The sequence below is a fragment of the Elaeis guineensis genome, chromosome 15 (genome assembly GCF_000442705.2).
Source record: "Elaeis guineensis isolate ETL-2024a chromosome 15, EG11, whole genome shotgun sequence".
NCBI lineage: Eukaryota > Viridiplantae > Streptophyta > Magnoliopsida > Arecales > Arecaceae > Elaeis > Elaeis guineensis.
The window spans coordinates 70,255,250-70,275,252 of NC_026007.2; the positions used below are offsets into that span (position 1 = coordinate 70,255,250).

Below are 20,003 nucleotides of genomic sequence, written 5' to 3' on the forward strand. Positions count from 1 at the left end.
TCATGCTTTTTATAGGCAACTGATTTTTAATCTAATAAATAGTCAAAACCCTAAATAAGCAATATGACAAGTAAAGATTTCTTTTCTTTTTTAATAAAAAACCTAAATAAATATATCATTCAAAAAAATAATAAATATATTATTATTTATTTAAAATTTTAAATAAAAAATTTATTTTTATTATTTTAAATAAAAAATTTATTTTTTGAATGACATGCTGATTTGTTATTGAATGATGTAAGATATATATGATAAATTTATTTTAATCAATAATTTTTTGCGTACGATAAATCTGCTGTTCTCAGGATCGGTCCTGATATTTTTTAGGTCTGGAGCCTGTCTGTATCCAGGGCCTCACCACTGTTGTCAGGGCTTCACCACTGTCAGAAAGAACTGCTAAATTTTCAGAAATCATAAGCTCCGATTGGTACAGACAGACATCTGACAAAAAAAAAATAGGGGTCTGAGGCGATCGCCCGTTTTGACCCGTCCCAGGGCCGGCAGTGGCTGTTCCAACATCGATCGGTAAGTGGATCCGGATAAAGCACGCCCAATATGCTAATCTAATAGGCCGGTTTTAAGTTTTATTTTTTTATTTTATTTATTCTATTCTATTTTGTTTTTTTTATTTTATTTTTTGGGTGATAGGTCAGTTTCCGAAAAAAAACATAGTCCAGGAGCCAGTATACGTCGGGGCTCAAGACCCAACAACTATGACACATGGCATGGCTTGTCTATTCGTACCCATATGAAGCCATTAATCGAGTGCAAGTGTAAATATTTTAATCAATCCTAACCCCCCGGTGAAATTAGTGCGAGTGTTGACACGGCCAACGCGGACATGATTAATTAAAAATTTTTGTGCACTGCATGCAGTGCTGTAAAATTAATATGAAGCATGTTGTCCAACAATATTTGATCACATAGTATAATTGATAATAAAATAAATATTTGATATCATATTATTTTTTTAAAAAAAATTAATAAAATATTATATTTTTTAAAAAAAAATAATATTATTATTTTTTCATGCCTTATATGACTTCATATAAATATATATGATATCCTGAATACTATATATGACTTTCTGTATCTTTATATGGCATCATGAACAATATATATGTGTTGCGGTCAACTTCTTATCGTCTGTCGTCAAAAATGAACACCTATAAAACAACATCCGTACAGACCGAATTTGTGTCCGGCGGGACTCTTCGATGTTTAAGTCGGAGAGAAAAGTTGATGAACAGGAGTTGAATGTAAATAGTAGCAGAGTTTTGGCCTAGCCTAAGCTTATCAGTCCTATTTTCTTACTCCCTTTTTATAGATGAGGTTGTCGTAACCATCGGACGTGGTCCCGTATTTTATGGCACTAAATCATCGGGCCATAATCACATAGTGGATCATTAATTTTCACTGATTGCGTCATGATATGCGGTCGATAACCGTTCATGATGGTTATGGTATGTTGAGCAAATTAGCCGATCATATGTCGATAGAACCGATCATATGTCGGTAGAATCCATGAGTGACCGTCGACTAGTAGTTCTATTATATCGATGGTCTGAATCGTCTGCTGTCGATCGATAGTAGTCGAATCGTTAGTCAGTCAGCCGGCGATAAGTCGATGCGGTTTGCTCAATTGATTGATGAAGAGTCAAAATCGCATATTCATCCGATGTAGAGACGATCGGGGTTGTATGTCTGGTCAGTCGGCTGTTGTTGAGTCGAAGTCGATAGTCGATTAACTTGAATCAGAGGTCGATTGACTTATCCCAACACATGGCTTCCTAATATCTTATATAATTTTCTGTGAATATATATGACATTCTAAATAATATATATAATTTTTTGATATTTTATATAATTTTTTATGAATATATGACATCTAAATAATATATATGGCTTCTTATGAATATATATGATATTTTGAACAATATATATTAATTTTTTATCAATATATATGATATTTTAAATAATATATATATATTTTTATAAATATATATAAAATATTAAATAAATATAATGATATTCTGCATCTTTATATAATATTTTGAATAATATATATAATTTTTTGATATCTTATATGACTTTTCTATGAATATATATGACATTCTAAATAATATATATGACTTCTTGTGAATATATATACATCTTGAATAATATAGATGATTTTATGATACCTTATATAACTTTTTGTCAATATATATGATATGCTATATAATATATATAATCTTATAAATATATGGGACATGCTAAATAATATATATAATTTTTTTTATCTTTATATAATATTTTATTAATTATTATGATCAACAAAAATTATATAAGATATCAGAAAATCATATATATTGTTTAAAAAATTATATAAAGCATCAGAAAGCCATAATAACTAACAGAATATCATATAAAGATACAAAAAATTATATATATTATTCAAAATATCATATATATTTACAAAATTTATATATATTATTCATGATGTCATATATATTGATAGAAAGTTATATAAGACATCAGAAACTATATATATTATTCAGAATATTATTTATATTCACAGAAAGCCATATAAGTATCAAAAAATTATATATATTATTTAATATATATTATATATATATATAATATATATATATATATAATATATAGTCATACAACATATCAGAAAATAATAATATTATTTTTTATTTTATAGAAAAAAAATATTTTCATCAAAAAATAAAAAAATATTATATGATATTAAATATCTATCTCATTATTAATTATACTATATAGATATGCCCCATGTCGATTTTACTTCTTCGGACATGGCACACAAAGAATTATTGCAACTCTTTTTTTTTTTTTTTTTTGAGGGGGGAAGAAAATCACCGCCATCTAATTTCCATGGTTATTAATTTCATCACTGTTCCCTCCATAATTACCATTTTATAACTGCGATATTCCATTTTCTTAACCTTTGTTCTATTTATTCTTTAATTCAATCTATATCAATCCCACTCAGTGTTTCACACCCAAAAATATCTTCTCTAAATTTCCATAATTAATATTTTTTTAAGAAGATTCTAATAATTTCAACTCTTGCAGGAATGATAATATACTCTCATAAAATATTAAAGGATTAGATATATTCAAAAAGAATAACAATTATATACACATAAAAAAATTATAAAAATAATAAATTGAGTTAGTGTGTGAATAAATTTATTCACCTTCTCGTTTAACAGAGTTTCTGTAACATTTATCAATATCATGTTCCCATTTATTAAGAATATATTGGTATCATTTTTATTTTATATTTTTTATCTCAAAACAAAATAAATTTTATTTTTATTTTCAGAATTTAAGATAATTATACTAAGATGAACAATTTTATCCATATATATATATATATATATATATATATATATATATAATATATATATATATATATTTGCACATGTGTATATATACCTATCTAGAGTAATTATTTATATATCATATGTAGTATAAAAAAAATATATTATTCTATCAAATTGGATCAAATAACCATCACTTTTTAATGTATATTTAATACCTATAGTTATATTTTTTATTTAAAATTTTAAATAATAAAAAATATATTTTTTAAAAAATTATAATATATTTTATAATTAAATTATGATTTTTTACATATAAAAATTAAAATTTATAAAAAATCAAAATTTGATGATAGAATTTATAAAAAAAGAAAAATATTTTTTTTATTTATAAATTTTATAAATTTTTAATGATGAAAATATTTTTATCTTTTTATAATTTTTTAAAAAAATTATAATATTATATAAATATAAAGTCATAATTTGACAGTAGAATATTATAATATAATATAAATATAAAATATAATATTTTTTTCAAAAATATATTTTAATTATTTAAAATTTTAAATAAAAAATAAATCTGTGGATATTAAATATGGGTGTTTGAAAATGACGGCTACGATATTTTTCTATACCGCGTGGGTGCGGTGTACCAGGGATTTCTCATCTGTCCGTCTATATCCGCGCGCGGAGACGCCCACCTTCCCGTCCAAGCCCTTCCACCTAAAACCCTCTTCCCTTCTTATCTCATTTCCAAACCCCCAACCCTCTTTCGCATTTTCTCTTCTCTTCGCAGAACAAAGACCGAAAAAGGCGTCTCCTTTGAGCTTCGAGATGTGTGGTGGTGCGATCATCTCTGACTTCATGCTACCACCGACGGCCTCCCGCCGGCTCACCGCCGACTACCGCTGGCCGGGCCTCAAGAAGGGCGGCGGCCGAAAGAAGAAAGGCCGGAAGCATGAGGTCGTGGAGTTCGACGATGATTTCGAGGCCGACTTCGAGGACTTCAAGGACGAGTCCCAGGAAGACGAGGAGGAGGTCGACGTCAAGCCTTTTGCCTTCGCCTCCAAGGCCACCTTCTCTCGAGGTAAACTTAGAAACTCTGTTGAGATGATTGTTCTTTTGGCTATTCCTTGTTCTCTGTAGCTTTTGTGATCTTATGTTGTGAATTCTAGTTTCCTATTTGTTGGAGATTTATGGGAAATGGGCTTTGTTCTTGTCTTTTTTTTTTTTTTTTTTACTGGGCAAAAAGGTGCATCTTTTCAGTGATTCTTCTTCTTGTTGCTTGCTATTGATGTTTGTGGATTTTAATTTATTTTGGGTAGTATTATTTTTCTCCTTATTAACTATTTTCATCTAACGGCTTTTGTTCTTCGGGGATTTGTTGAGGGTTTAAAATCTAGAATTTAAAACGGTCATGTTACTTTAGGATTTGAGTAAGACTTTTGATGTTTCTCCATTTTAGCCTTTTTTTAGGGGGAAAAAAAGAAACTTTGGTTAGAATGGATCCTGGTTCTTGCCGGGAAGAACAGGTTGCGGAAATAAGAATCATATTGGAACCGGAGATATTAAAGTACTGGTAAAGTATTGCCGTTTTGGGTTTCTGTCCCCAAAATTTATTGGTTATTAATATATCTTTTCGAATTTATGCTACTTTGGTGAATCTTTTGCTAAACAAATATTTGTTTCCTGCCTTGTTTTTTTTTTTTTTTTTTTTAAATTAAAACTAAAAACTTCCCCGTTTCAAAATGTGTGTATTATGAATATTCTTATTTTCAGACTTCTGTTTCCATTTGCCCCCTTTTTGGCTGAAGACTCGAGTAGGGTATCATTTTTGTTGCGATATGTTGTTTATAACTTACGTGGTATTTCATCTTTAAATATACAAAGTATCACCCAAATTAATCTGCCCTTTTACTTATTTATTCACCATCTTATGTTTGATTTTGTCTCCTTTCCCTCAATTTATTTCTTTGATTTCATCTTTGCTTATAATTAATTATATTGTTCTGTTTTTCGATGTGGTGTATGGTTGTTTTCTTACTGCTGGTTTTGGTTTGTCAGGGTCTATTTTATGGTTTCAGGATTGTAATCTGGGCTTTGCTGTTCTTCATTAATTTATGTTTCTATTAAATGAATTATCCAATATAGAGATGATCTACTGGTGAGTAATTATAAGTACATAGAATTTCAGGTGTTTTAGGAATCTTGGCTTTCCGAGAATGTAGCTGTTAAAAATCAGAGTCAAAGATCCATGTTAACTAAGTTGTTTATCATAAAAATGTTAAGAGGTAGGCTATAATTTGTGTCAGGTTGTTTTTGCAAAGCAGAAATAACAACAATCAGTGATTGATTTGGAGAGTGGAAACTGAGAACTGACATGGCTCATTATGAGTTATATTATGGCTATCTTTCCTTTGATCTGATGAAAGTAAATGTCTGAATTATGAGATTATATAGAGACGGTGAATGGATCTGCACTCTTATTGTCATTAATTAATGAGCCATGTTTTCTTGCATTGGTTATTGCAAAAGTGGACATTAAAAAATATGTGCAATTTTTTGTCTGGACAAATAATATCAGGCCTTCTATATTTCCTGGAATTTTGTTATTGATGGGAAAGAAGTTTGAAATTGATGTGTTTTTGTGCATTGAAGTGGCATGGAATGTTGTTCATTACCGGTATTTATTTTATTACTGCTTGCATACATATTTGGTAGATTGTACACTACTTCTGGTTCACCTTTCACAGTATGGGAGAGTAGCAGAATGGAGTTGTTATTTTATAAAGAATCCTGTGATCTGGATTAAACTCTGTTTTTTGTCTATTATGTGTGATCGGACTTCATATGGAATGGCTTGTTTCTTCTTAAATTAATTATTAGATAGTTGAGATCTGTTAAAAGGAAAATTTCCCCTCTGTGTTACGTTGTGTCTTTTCTTATATTCTCTTTGGACTGCTGAAGGCTCAACTACTCCAAAATCAGTAGAATTCAATGGGTCTGCAGCTAGATCAGCAAAAAGGAAGAGAAAGAATCAATACAGAGGAATCCGCCAGCGTCCATGGGGCAAGTGGGCAGCTGAAATCAGAGATCCCCGCAAGGGGGTTCGTGTCTGGCTTGGAACGTTCAACACTGCCGAAGAGGCTGCTAGAGCTTATGATGTTGAAGCTCGTCGTATCCGGGGCAAGAAAGCTAAAGTGAACTTCCCTGAAGCATCTGCGAGTGCCCAAAAACAAAACCAGAAACCAACTTTGCAAGCACCAAAACCAGCATTGTCAGAGGAACAGAAGTTGAATGACCAAGATTATGATTTATATTCTACTATGGATCACATGGAAGTGAAGGAGCCGGCAGACCCTGAGTACATGAATTCCCTTCCCTCGGTGGAGTCCTCTCCACCTCCTGAGGGCACTGGGATTTTGAATTTTCTCTCTGATCAGGGAAGCAACACTGTTGATTATTCAGATCTTGGATGGGAACATGAAACCAAGAATCCCGAGATCACATCAGTTCTTGCTCCTACTATAACTGAGGGTGATGAATCCAGATTCCTGGAGCATGGTAGTCCCCAGAAGAACCTGAAAATCACATCTGATGATGCAGTACAAACAGAGGAAAACTCTGCAATGAAACTTTCTGAGGAGCTTTCTGCCTCTGAATCACATATGAAGTTCCTGATCCCTTATCTTGAGTGGAGCGCATATGAGTCAGTTGACAGCCTCTTCAGCTGTGAAGTGGATCAGGATGGACTGAGCACTATGGATCTTTGGAGTTTGATGACCTGCCCACAGAGAGCATTTACTGAGGGATATTGGTTTTCTGTTAATAAAGATAATGTAAGCATTCCCATGGTCATGCCGGGTTTCTTAAGCCCTGCTAGTTTCTCACGTTGAATTTCATGAAAAACAGCATTTTCTTTCATATTATTTTATTTTATTTTATGTTTTTTTTTTTTTGGCAGGAACTGATGTCATTGAAGGATGTGGAGGACCAGAAATGTTGGTCTGCTGCAATCAATTGAATTGAATTATGGTTAACAAAAGTACCCTTAGGTATAATAATTTTGAGTTTTAAAACTGTTGCCTTGTGAAGCCTCTCTGCTTTTTGAGTACTTGGATTTGAATGTTTTGTTTGATGACATAATGGGCATCTCTTGGGGACTGATTGAATGCTTCTTTTGTTGTATATGTGCCTCTTGATGCTATGGTAGATTGTGCACTTGGTGGGGCCTGTGCATTTGTCCCATGCTTGATTCCCCCCGATAGTTTTCTCATAGGTTGGGCTGATTATTAAGTCATAAAGATGGCAGAGAGATGGCTGCGTCAGAGCTGCTGTTTTATTGGGTGTGGTGGATGATGGAAATTTGAATGACAATTTCAAGACACAGAGAAATGCTAATGAAAGGTGGTCCCTCCGGTAGCTCTGGGTCTGGTTGGTGTCAATTCAGAACCAATGATCTGTGTTTGTTAAACGCAAGGAATTGACGCATGTTGTTGTTGGTGTTGTGAATAGCTCGGGCAAATCCAAATGGTTTTCTAGACTTGCAAGGTTGGCCAACCATGGGGGAAAGTTGTTCGGCCTAAAATATTGGGGAGTGAAGGAGAAGAGAAGGAAACAAGACAAAATCCCACTTCTTTGGCTTGTGACGTCGACATCATGTCTTCTGGATCCGGAAGACATGGAACTCTAAGTTGCGTGTTTTGTCCTCTGCAATCCACTAGGAGATGTGCTTGGTAATTCACCAGCATCGATTGCCAGTTTGGTGAAGTGTGATTAGATGTGGTGTAGATGTGTTTAACTCCATGGTGGCGAGGGGTAATTTTGCTGCATGGTTGATTCGCAAGGCCAAACATTCGGAAATTGTCATCTTTGATTAGTCATTTTCAATGCTTGACGCACGACAAGTTATTTGTTGTTTCCTTTCTTTATGACATGAGTGCCAAGCTTCCACGCAAATGTAGGTTAAATGCATTGATGGGGTACCAAATCTATATGTAACGTGGTTGTACAACGCATGACATTATGACTCAATGAGTCGATCGGTTTGATATACAGATACTTGACCAGTTGTTAGTACCATGTGTATTCTTTTTTCGCCTGCTATGTCCATCAACACAAACTCCCCCCTTTTTTTCACCTTTTTTTTAATAATATTATTGGAATTATTCCTCGGTTTGTATACGGTTTGCTCATTTTTCTTCATTCTAACTTTGTTTTTAATCCACTGAATTGATTGTGGAATAGAATAATTTGTTTTTTTGCCTTGCAGTATAACTAATCGGATCTAGATATTTTAAAGATTCATTAATCAAGAATCAAATTCAAAATCTTTAATTGCTAAGAGCTATGCCAAGGGCATAAACCCGCAATTTATCAATTAGACTAATATGTTGAAGAATATTCATGGCTGATTCTGACTTATAACTGCTTCCAGATGAATGTTTTTTTTTGGTGGTAAATCCCGGATGAATGTTTTCAACTATGAGACTCTTTTCACCTTGGAAATCAAAGGTGGAAGATTAGTTAACCTTAGAAAGGTCTGAACCGAAGAAAATTTGATCGAATGGAAGTTACTTGGTGCATTTTGTCAGTCAAAAAAATTAAAAAGAAAGCTCCTAAGATATCTTTTATTGACAATTGTAGGGGATGTAGGTTTTTTCTGCTTAAAAGGAGAAAAAAATAGCATGGTGTACGACGTGGGGTAGATAGCAGGCTTTTAAATTAATAATCGCGAGATTCGATTTGGATTCTTTGTTCTGAAGGTGGTCGTCTCTGAGTCACCCTCCTGAGCTCTGATCCCATGAAATGTCTCCCACGCGTGGCCTCTTCTTATGGTTATTGCCACGTGACTTGTTCTGTTCAACCCGAACTTGCACCTTTGCAGCTGGGCGCCTCTGTCGCACGTGACGGGCGGTGGCTTCGGCCCTTCGTGATCGAAAACAACGGCTGACTGACATGAAATGTTTTCAACGGGCCCATGTACGATTCTTCGTCCGACCTGTCTTGGTCTCTACTTTAGCACTTGCCAAGCAAGGAACCAACCGACCAAGTTAATAAAATCTCTTGCCTCGATACAATAGATGTGGGTTTCTTCCCATTTGCCCTTTTGTTCAATTAGGTGACAATATACATACACATACATGCATGCATACATTCATACACACACATTTGTGTGTGTGTGTGTCTGTGTGTGTGGTGAATCAGTACGAGTTTCCAGTATCAAACATAATGGAGAGGAGGCCGTAGGAGCATGTCTATTTTAGTTCAAGCGAAGAATTTTTTTCAGTTCAATAAAATCTTCTTCTTCTTCTTCTAAAATAAGGTGCAGTATTTTCCAAACAGCTCTTAGCCTGCAAACCTGGTTATGGCAGGATTTAAACCTAAGCATCAAGTCAAATTATGAGAGATTACCGGCAACATAAGGGGGCACCTTTTAACCTGAATAATTGTGGTTGCATGACCATGGTAACATCATTTAAGACACTACATAGCAGCAAAAGAGCTATTTTTTAAAGAGCATGAGTTATTCAAAGCAACCTGAAATAAGGCCGGTCTGGATTCTCAAATCCTACGTCTTCGGTCTCAACCGTATGGTGGCTAGGATTACCATTTCCAAATTTTTTGGGATATGAAAAAAAAAATTACTTTTAAAAGATCTATTATTTTACAGATAAAAAATTTATCTAAGAATCCATATTTTTCTAGATAAATATTTTTCAAATAATATTTAAATAAAAAAATAATTTATCTATATTTTTTTATACAGAAAAATAGCTTCGAAATTTGTTACCTCTATTTTTTACATTACTACTTCTCTGGATAAGTTGATAAAATTTATCAATATTTTTGATGATATCCCTTATACTTTTTAAATTTAACTAAGTTATTAACCATTGAATGATGGAGATATTAAAAATGAGGATGGACATTTTAAGTACAGCATTAAATACCTATTTTACTGACTAATGAAAAAATAATTTAATCATCTCTTAAATGAATAAAATTTTTCTCTATTTTATGAATAAATATTGTCCATGATAAAATAACTTACCCATTTTGAAAAGCGTAAGAATATAGATAAGTTGATCAATAAAAAATTTGATCAATTTTTTTATGATATTTATTTATAAAAAAATGACCCCTAAAAAAGAAACAGAAAAATTTTCTGAGATTGAATGACCATTGCTTCCCTTATCACGTCAAGTTTCTCTCCCCAACCAGCCACGATCCTCCTCCTTTTCTGCTTGCGTTAGGATGTCCCATGGTTACAAGAGGCAGACATCCTACAGGCTCAAAATGCAAGATACTACATATGGTAATCCCATTCATGAATCGGTAAAGTAACCCGAAACCTTTCATTAAATAGCAAATATAAGGTAAACAAAGTGAAGAATAAAGACATATCAGGTACAATGGTCAGTGATCTTCCACAAATATATTTCAAATTACTTAAAGTTAGTGTGATCAGAGCTGAAATACCTCGGTTATTCGGCAGCATCTTTCAAATTGTATATTTCATCCATAGCCATGATACCCTACGGATATCATAGCAAACAAAGTTCAAACAAGCAAAGGTAGTAGTAGCTGGTGCTTGGTAGAACTCAGCATTACACAAACTCCCAGTCATCTTCAGCGCTGAACAAGTTAATCAGGGACTTCACCTCACTAACGAAGAAGTTGCCACTTTCAAATAACAGAGGCGTTGCAAGATACACAGGAAAGAGCACTCCCTATCAAATCTACCATCCAACATAGCCTGCCGTAGCATCCCGATAGCCCTTTCCACCTGAATTTTCAGTCAGATTTGTATAATGGAGCAAATAAACTGCAGTATTAAAGCTCGAGGCATATCCATCTCAAATGAAGAAAACATACTAGTTCGTTTCATTCATTGCTAAAATGAGGAAAATTCCTATTTGGATATAAGTTTGAAACTAACTCAAGTAATATTCCCTAATATGCTCCTGCAATGATTTTTCAATACAATGTTCAGTGATGATAAGCTTGAAACATATACCAACCCAAACTAATGACTCTCGTACCTTCTGCTATTATATATACAATTATTTTTCCTGTACATAAATGCAGAATGACTATACATTTGTGGTATCTCAATACTTTAGAGATCACAATGTGCAACCTAGAGAATAAATTGAACTCGGCAACCATAACAATATTAAACACCAGCAACTAAAAAACAAGAGTTTCAGTTTGTATTCAAGGAAAAGAAAGAGGTGCACAAGACATCCCTTGTGAAACCTAACAGCTTAGTTTTGAGAATAGGTCGTCCAAAGCAGAGTATAAAGGCCCAGCAGCTTTTGGTCTCTCCACTTTCCCCAAGAGGATATCGGTAGTGGTCAGATAAGGATCACCATAGAAGCGCAAATTAGTATCCATCCTTGTTGCAACAACATTTCCTTCCAGAGAGACCCCAACAAAAGCACCTGTTCAGCAGACTCAAATATATCAAACTTCTTTTAACAATAATTACACGGCAGTGCCAAACCCACTAGCTGCATATATGGTCATCATACTTACCAATATGGACATGCATTAAGTGGGGAAGCTATGACACGAGGCACTAGCACTTTTTTATGCTAAAGCTTTGGGTTACAATCACGGCAGTTAATTGTATAGCTTGAAGGGAGAAGGGAAGAGAGAGAGAAGAAAAGGAGGGAAAAAGAAGTTATTAAAGAAGTCACATTTCTTCACATAAATATGTGAATATTTAAACACCTTCCTCGTCTTCCCTTGATTTCCAACTGCTGCTTTATACAGAAAGTCATTTAAAACCTAATAAATGCTCCAACCTATTTTGATGCAAATGCAACTCCTACAGACTTGTTGACAAGATAGAAAAGGAATAAATAGGATATGCCGAAGATTGTTGAGAAGACAGAAAAGGAATCTTCATAAGATGTTTGAAGAACTTTTAGAATTGAAGACCTTGAATTAGTTTAGTTGAACCCTATCATGACATATGCTTCCTTTGGAAAATTATTACCTTTGCTGCAACTGTAAGTATAACACATGCCAGACCCTCTATCTCCGGCTCGGAGATCCGCTTCAAACACCCTGCCAACTGGTCCTGCTGCAACACTCAAGCCAGCCCCAAGAGAAAAGTGCATGCGGCTAGTGAATGCCTTCACAGATTTACTGCCATGAAGAACAATGATGAAATCCATGAGCTCACCCCCAATCTGCATAATAGAAAGCGAAAAGATCAGGCAAAAGGCTTTTCTCTTCAAGTTCAAAGGCATGACAGCAAAGTTCTAGGATAAGTTCCAAGCACAGGAAACTGAGCATGATCTTGGCTCATTAAATTCCAAATCAATGATTTGAAACATTCTTTTGTCTCCCTTACCCACAAATCAAATCAGAAAGACAAATTTGATAAAATCCAATGCATTACCTAGGATAACTAGTAAACACAAAATGTAGCCTAGTTTCAAGAACTTGTTTAACAAAAACAGGACCACACATCAAATTGTTGGACATGCTTTGATTCTCCACAGACCACAATTTGCGAGTCTTTATATAAAATCATATACATAATTTTATATAAAGAAGAATGTCATCTACACTATGATAATTATGTACATATTTTTTTGCACGTTGGGCAGAGGGATGGGTGACTAATGTGTGTAACATGATCCGTTTAAGAAATGAATGGAAAAGCCAGAACTTATTAACATGAGAGAATTCAACTCTAGCATATTTGTACATACCAAATTGCTCTAATGGATCATCAATTAAGCGTATACATGTACAGAACAAGTTATAAGATTGTTGGACATCTGTTGCTCCCCATCATGTAATGCTTAACTAAAAATTTGTATGATTCTCCCGTTCCTCTACAAAGTTCTGTATAGTCTAGCTCCTAACAAAATTTCCTCAAATAATCATTGTTTGCCACTATTCTTTCCACAGTTTTTCACTGACTCAACCATACTGATTTCAGACATGATACACTTCTATGTGCTTCTGCAGGTAAATTTGTTTTAAAAATAATGCCTAACACCATAACTACAAAAGTGGAGGGTGAAAAAAAAAATAGTAACATGAACTCATCTCACTGTATGCCTACCTGTGCTCCCCATCCTAACCCAACAGATAAAATGGCAGATGGTGCAGACCATGACCCATCTGACCTACGCGAAACTACCAGACCTGTACCAACTTTATAAGTAAGAAATGCGCCGGCTTTAGCAACTGTTAGTACGGCAAGCCCTTTTGCTCCTTTGAGAACTGCCAAGGGGATAGATTTCTCAGGGTTCAATCTAGAAACCTGCACATATCAAAAAGGGGAAATATATTATAAATGTATCCAGATTATAATGAAGACAGGGTTATAAATACTTCACAAGAAAAAGCTATTGATAGAAAAGGGAAAATACAGAATATTGCACCTGGCAATAGCTTCTCAGCATACTTGATGCCTTATATATCTCATATTCCATCGATAAACCCACAGGCAAATTCAGCCACCCTCTCGTGCAGGTCCAATCCATAACATCATGTTTTGCTGATTGCATTGCATTGCTAATGGAGTTAATCAAAATGCCCTGCAGTGGATCAAGTCTGTCATAGCAAGCATCGCATACTCTCTGAGGATTGCGCTCTCTGAACTTGACAGGCAACAAACATCTCCCCTTCGTACAGTCTCTGCAGAAGACACCTCCACAAAACCGACAGTGATGCCTTCCACGAGTAATGGCTGTAAAAGGAGAAGTGCATTGCATGCAGACAGCAGTGTAACTATCTGGCAGCCATTCAGGAGGTTCTGCTTCCAATATTTCTCTATATGCATCATAACTGATAGCATCTGTCTCAAGAAGAGGTGGCGCACTTGGTATGCAAACTGATGGATGCAAAAAACTGTCTCCATTCTTTCAGAACTAAGAAATGATATGTCTGAGCTTGAAGTTTGTTGTGATTGACTATCACCTTGCATTCTGTTCTGACCAGTTAAAATCGCAATTATCCCACTTAATACAGTTCTCAAGTTCACTTCAGGATTAGCTTTGGGTTGAGCAAAAATACATGGATCCTCAGCTGAATCATACCCCTCAAGAAAGTCAGATTCCAGTGATGGTTGATATAAGTAGTCTGGTCCCAAGAATCTTGGTCCTGCTGAAGAAATACCCTTTCGATGGCCACCCAAAATATAAGATTTAAAGTTTCCATCATAAGGATTTTCTTTATCAAGATTAGAAAGCGAAGAGTATGAAATGATTCCTTCAGATTTTTCCATGAACTCTATTCAACACTCAATGATCATCAACAAATAGAGCTTTTCCTGCCTGCAGTTGTCATATATTTACTTTCAGATATAGACATCTTAAAAATCATCAGGATCCAAATATCCTTCATGGGTTGTTTCATTGAAACACCAATATAAACAAACAACAAGATAACATTTAACACAAGGTTTAAGTCTCAGCATAGACAAACCAGTTTTGCCCAATGCCAAAACAGATCAGTTTCTCCCGAGACTGAACCAAAGCTGATATCTGGTTTCAGGTTTCAGTTAGTTTTAGCAGTTCCATCAGCTTTGGTCCAGCTTCATTGGTTTCAGCTAGTTCTGACCAAAATTGACCTAAGATCAAACGTAGATGCCTTCATTAATATATATATATATATATTCATGTTTATACGATATGAGGGTCATTTTGTCATCTAGTTAAGTACATATGCTACATAACGTCAATTTTCAATGGTTTTTGATTATTTTTGTTCAATTCAAAGAGGATGTAGACAGCCATCGATGTGTCTATTTGTCCGAAAATACTCTTACAATGTTACTCAGCAAAGAAAAAACGTGAACAAGTAAATATAATTCATTGCAAAGTTATAACTTCCATTATATATTTTTTTTCTATAACTACGTGAATTTGATTAAACAGCCACTTAACCTCAAAATAACAAGAAATAAATGCTCTGAGTTCTACTAAAAGATGGAGAAAAATATTTGCAGTCGGCATTGAAAACTTTATGATTGTCCATATAATGAATTTTGGGGTTCAAGAGGTAAATCATTCAGGAATACTAGTATGCTCAGTCTTACTAATATGCCATATTAACTTCAGCAAATAATTATCCAAACTATACATATAAAGAGTCTATATGACACAAAATAATACTTGTTGTGTCATAACTTTTATTGACTTCCTTTATTTCCTTTTTTTTAGACTTTAGCTTCTTTTTTTTTTTTTTTTTGACCGAAACTCCAAAACTGAAAAGGGGCTCGCTAAAACCTAAACTGAAACCCAAACTAATTTTTAAACCTTAATTTAACACAAATACAATCATATGAAAAGCAAGGCAAAGAATGTCATTAGCATATTTATCATCTTGCTCCCACAATAACCTTGCAATTCTCTTCTATTCTTAGATGGCAAAATTGAAAGAACTTAACACAAAGGCGCAAATATACATAGCATTTAACGAAAAATTTAAAACAATCACAAGATAAGAAAGGCAAAGCATTTTCATTCTCATATTTATCGTCTTTCTTCCAATAGTTACCCTGTAATTAACTTATATCTGTAAATCGAACAGGAAAAAAACTTAATGGACTGGAAAGAAGTAAAGACAAAAACAACAAGCAATGGGGAACATCAAAGCTAAAAATGTTTCAAGCACATGGAAACATGTTGAGCATCAAAAGCAATTCCTTGCAAAGTACAGAAGCACTCCACTTACAGTGAGAAATCCTTCACTCGAACAAATTGATTACATAGTTAATGATTGATATGAATACTCTATGGACCAAAAAGATTTGACTGAATCTTGTGCACTACATGCTGAAAAAATGCCAGATTGTTTCTGCTCAGTTTTCTAGAATGCGGTGCATATGTTTGTATATGCAAATGAATTTGTGTATGTGGTCCCTTGACTACATTGCATACCCAATACACAGCTAGTAATATTTGTTTGTGCCACATATGGGCCTTAAAGATGATTTGCTTAGCACTTCTTCTTTTTTTTTTTCAAAAAAAAAAAAAGTATTTGCTTAGCACTTCTTTTGGAAAACAGGTTTTGCTTAGCACTTTCTGGACACATATGCAATAGGATTAGCATCATGTAGCCACATATGTAGCCTATTGTCATTGTATGACTGCATATATGACCTTCTTAGCATTGTGTGACCACAAATTTGGCAACTCTTATGTAGGCCCACACAAAATAGACACTAAATAAATACTCAGCAATATCATGAAAAAATCTAGTAAGCATGTGTATGCTAGTAAACATAAATGCAGCAAACATTCTTTATTCTAGAGTTACAGATGTCGCAAGATAGCGACATAATTAAAACAAATGCAACCAGCTAATGAGAATTCATGCTGCAAAGTATATGAATAATAAGTATAGCCATGACAAATATTCAGTGAGTCAGCAACAAAACTAACAAAACCAGAAGTTAGAACCAAATAGAAACAATGCAGCAGACCAGCAACACAATAAAAATCTACCATCCAAAAGAACAAATACAGCAACATAAACAAAATGCCATCACTATTATATGTAGAAAATATTATGCTAAATCCAAAAATGAACTTAGGAAACAACCCTTAACATTGCCATGTCTCTTATCTACTGTGTGATACACATGCATGAGAAATCCCAAAACTAGAAGTAACAAAAAGGGTCTCTAGTCATGGTTCCGGTGAATGAAGGGAAAAAAACAAAACAAAAAAAAAAGTGTTGAATGAAGAAGAGGGAGGAAAGAAAAGAAAAATTAACCTCATTTAGGGTATGGGAAAGGAAAAGAGGGTAGTTAATAACTTAAAGTTATTGAGCATTTGAATGCGGAAATATCCGGACATATCTTAGGGGTATCTGGGAAGTATTCAGACATATCTCAGAAGTATTTGGATCCAATTTTCATTTAAAAAAAAAAAAAAACTGGTATACTTCTTTCCTGCATCAAACATGTACCAGAGCCATATCCATAAATGATTCGTATCAGTTATGGCCATTGGTGGTGTTTTGGAGTATCTGTGCTTCCTAGATGCATTTTCAAACATTGCTTCTACTAGCTATGTTCTTAGCACAATGATATAGCCATATACTAATGCAGAAGTGTTTCCTTTGCCTCAATTTTTTTGTACTTATTAGAATCAAGTGAATGGTTGGTGTGTTGCACATAATGAAACTGATAAGGCATAACACAAGATTGCATAGGAGAGATGCATTAGGCAAGAAGTCCGTATATAGATAATCGAACTATCATATGCCTTGGAAATGATACGAGGAGTTCAGGAATGGTTGAAGTAGTTGAATAGGTGGATCACTATGACCACAGCCCTTGGTAGATTGCCAAAGAAGAATATGATTTATTCATGTAGTAAAAATGTTGATAAAAGAAAATATAACAAATGCTTATGATCAAGAACACTAACATGAGATTTGTTAATGGTACAATTAAAAAAATAAAATTTCTTGATTAACATAAAGGTCATGCTTTATAGAAATGAAAGGTGAAGCATATTTATATAGTCAACCGCAAGTGACTAGAATTATGTTTTCTAGCAACAGGATAGTTGAACGTGCAACTAGATGATGCTAAAAGGCTTATTGGCACATTAATTGCCGATATAACCAGTTCAATGTCAGAGAATCCCACATTCCTTGCTCAAGGTGCCTCTCAGTTATTTCATTAACAGCGCCAACAATCCGAATGAATACATAGCATATTTCAGCAACACTGCTAACCACTTTAATGAAGTTATTTTGTTGGTACCCATGGACCATTTCCAGAATCTATGCAGGTGAACAACAAGGAACCATCAACAAGCGTCACCCTAACAAATCACACCACAAGCTTACATCAAGTAGATAAAATATGCTCAAATCTATCCATTTCTACTATAGTTTCCACTTGTCAATACAAGGGATCGCCAACAGTCATATCTTCAAGGTCTTGCACAATGTTATATCATAGATGCCAAAATGTTCAAACTCAACATAACCTTCAAAAGCCCATGGATTGCACTATGAATATGCGTGCATATATAGGATTAGGATCATGTGTGGTAAGTTGGGCCAGCATGAACTTTGCAGTGATGGTAAATACTCAAAAACTTTGCATCTCTCACAAAGTTCCAAATAATAACACAAACTCATAAACATTAACTTCTATTGCGATGGACCTGAAAAATGCTAACATTGTCTCTCTACATCATGTATTATTTCCCAAAAATTTCCAAGTGTTTTGACATGTCAAAAAACCCAAGATCCATGATTGTGTTGGCAACATCGGTCCCAGACTATAGCCCTTAATATGATGGAACATGTAACTCCAACAGCATTCCTCATCAACAAGAATTACTCTTTCAAGTCTTCTTCAGATTTCCCAAGTTGCATTAACTACTCCACACATAATACTGAGTATCTAGGAAAATAGAAAGGTCAATCCTCCTTCAGTTTTTGGAAACCACAAAAATTAAGATTACAGCAATATGCCCTAATCTCCATTATTTTTTGGTCCAATGTCCTGATCTCCAATCATTGAATAAAAAAAATGAAGAATAGAACAAAAAGGCCAAGAAAATTGTGATGTCCATGCAAAATTCAGGACTCGGGCAACTAATCACCCCATAATGTGCTCATGCATGTATTTTTCATCAGAGTTGGTCTCTCTACCAACAATCCACAAGATCACCAATAACTTTTCCCCGTCCAATTAATATTATCATAAGCTTTCCAAAGAATACATAGGTTCTTCTTCTTTTTCCATTCCAATTCTGATTCAGGTGTATATTAATCAAAACATCTCTAAATTTTCACAAATGCGATCGTCTCCACCTCCAAGAATGATAAGAGATCAACCGAAGGTTAGAGAATCGCAGCACCGAACAAACCGCTATTAACAGCACCGAATTAAATAGAAAACAATACGAACCCTAGAAATTAAGGGGTGATCAACATATTGAAAAGGGAAAAAAGGAACGAAGAATCGATCGAGACTGACCTGTTGGATGCCACCGAGAAGACGGCAGCGAATCGATTCGATGTCGCGAAGAGGTTGAAGCGATGGGCGGAAAGGAAGAGGCCGGAGGGTTTCGTTTCCTTTGGTTTGCGGGAGGGGAAAGAAAGTACGACACCTTATTAAAGACGACACGTCAACACGTAATTAAACCTTTTTAGTTCAATAAATAAGTCGGTCCACCTTAGCCCTTGGAGGACCTGAACTGGCTAGGGAGTCTCAACTGTAGACTCGAGTTCGATCATATCAACTTGGTGGGTCAGCCAGGACTCGTCTTCTACGCTGGCTTAAGTCCTAGCATTTTGGGCGAGCTCGGGCCAAGGGTTTAGATCCGCCGAGCTCAGATCGGATAAACCTAGAAAACAAGCTCATTTAATAAATAGATCAGACTCGGATTTGGGAGATTAAAATCCAAGCATGAGCCGAGCCAATCTGATTTTTATTTTTCTTATTTATTTGTTTATGTTTCATGTGCTTGTGGACTTAATTAATAATTATTATTGACATATGAATTTAATAAAATAATAGACATAGTTTGTTTGAAATTTTTAATTATTCATATTTAGTAGTTCTTAGAATATTTTTAAGTATTTTTAGTTTTTTTATTATTTAAAAAAATTAGAAATTATTATGAAGCATGAAGTCCAACTCAAAGCTCGAGCAACTCTATG

The 20,003-nt window shown here is 34.4% G+C and overlaps 1 protein-coding gene and 1 non-coding gene across 4 annotated transcripts; one reads left to right on the top strand and one right to left on the bottom strand.

Moving 5' to 3' along the window:
* Nucleotides 1-4,044: 4,044 nt before the first annotated feature.
* On the top strand, nucleotides 4,045-8,417 carry LOC105058589 (ethylene-responsive transcription factor 1). 3 transcript variants are annotated; one of them, XM_073249185.1, is made up of 4 exons: nucleotides 4,046-4,422; nucleotides 6,303-7,174; nucleotides 7,300-7,390; nucleotides 7,549-8,417. In XM_073249185.1, exons 1-3 carry the CDS (start codon nucleotides 4,170-4,172, stop codon nucleotides 7,357-7,359), a joined length of 1,185 nt encoding a protein of 394 aa, XP_073105286.1. In that variant the 5' UTR covers nucleotides 4,046-4,169; the 3' UTR covers nucleotides 7,360-7,390; nucleotides 7,549-8,417. The 3 variants fall into 3 exon arrangements, with proteins under 3 accessions (XP_010939858.2, XP_073105286.1, XP_010939857.2); XM_010941556.4 differs by lacking the exon at nucleotides 7,549-8,417 and having other exon boundaries at nucleotides 4,045-4,422; nucleotides 6,345-7,174; nucleotides 7,300-7,523; XM_010941555.4 differs by lacking the exon at nucleotides 7,549-8,417 and having other exon boundaries at nucleotides 7,300-7,523.
* A 2,844-nt stretch (nucleotides 8,418-11,261) lies between these two features.
* Nucleotides 11,262-19,454, bottom strand: LOC105058590 (uncharacterized). Its single transcript, XR_012137199.1, has 5 exons — nucleotides 19,318-19,454; nucleotides 13,748-14,641; nucleotides 13,426-13,626; nucleotides 12,343-12,538; nucleotides 11,262-11,782 (listed from the first exon to the last, which is right to left on the bottom strand). It is a non-coding gene; the product is annotated as an uncharacterized protein (transcript).
* Between the last annotated feature and the right edge of the window lie 549 nt (nucleotides 19,455-20,003).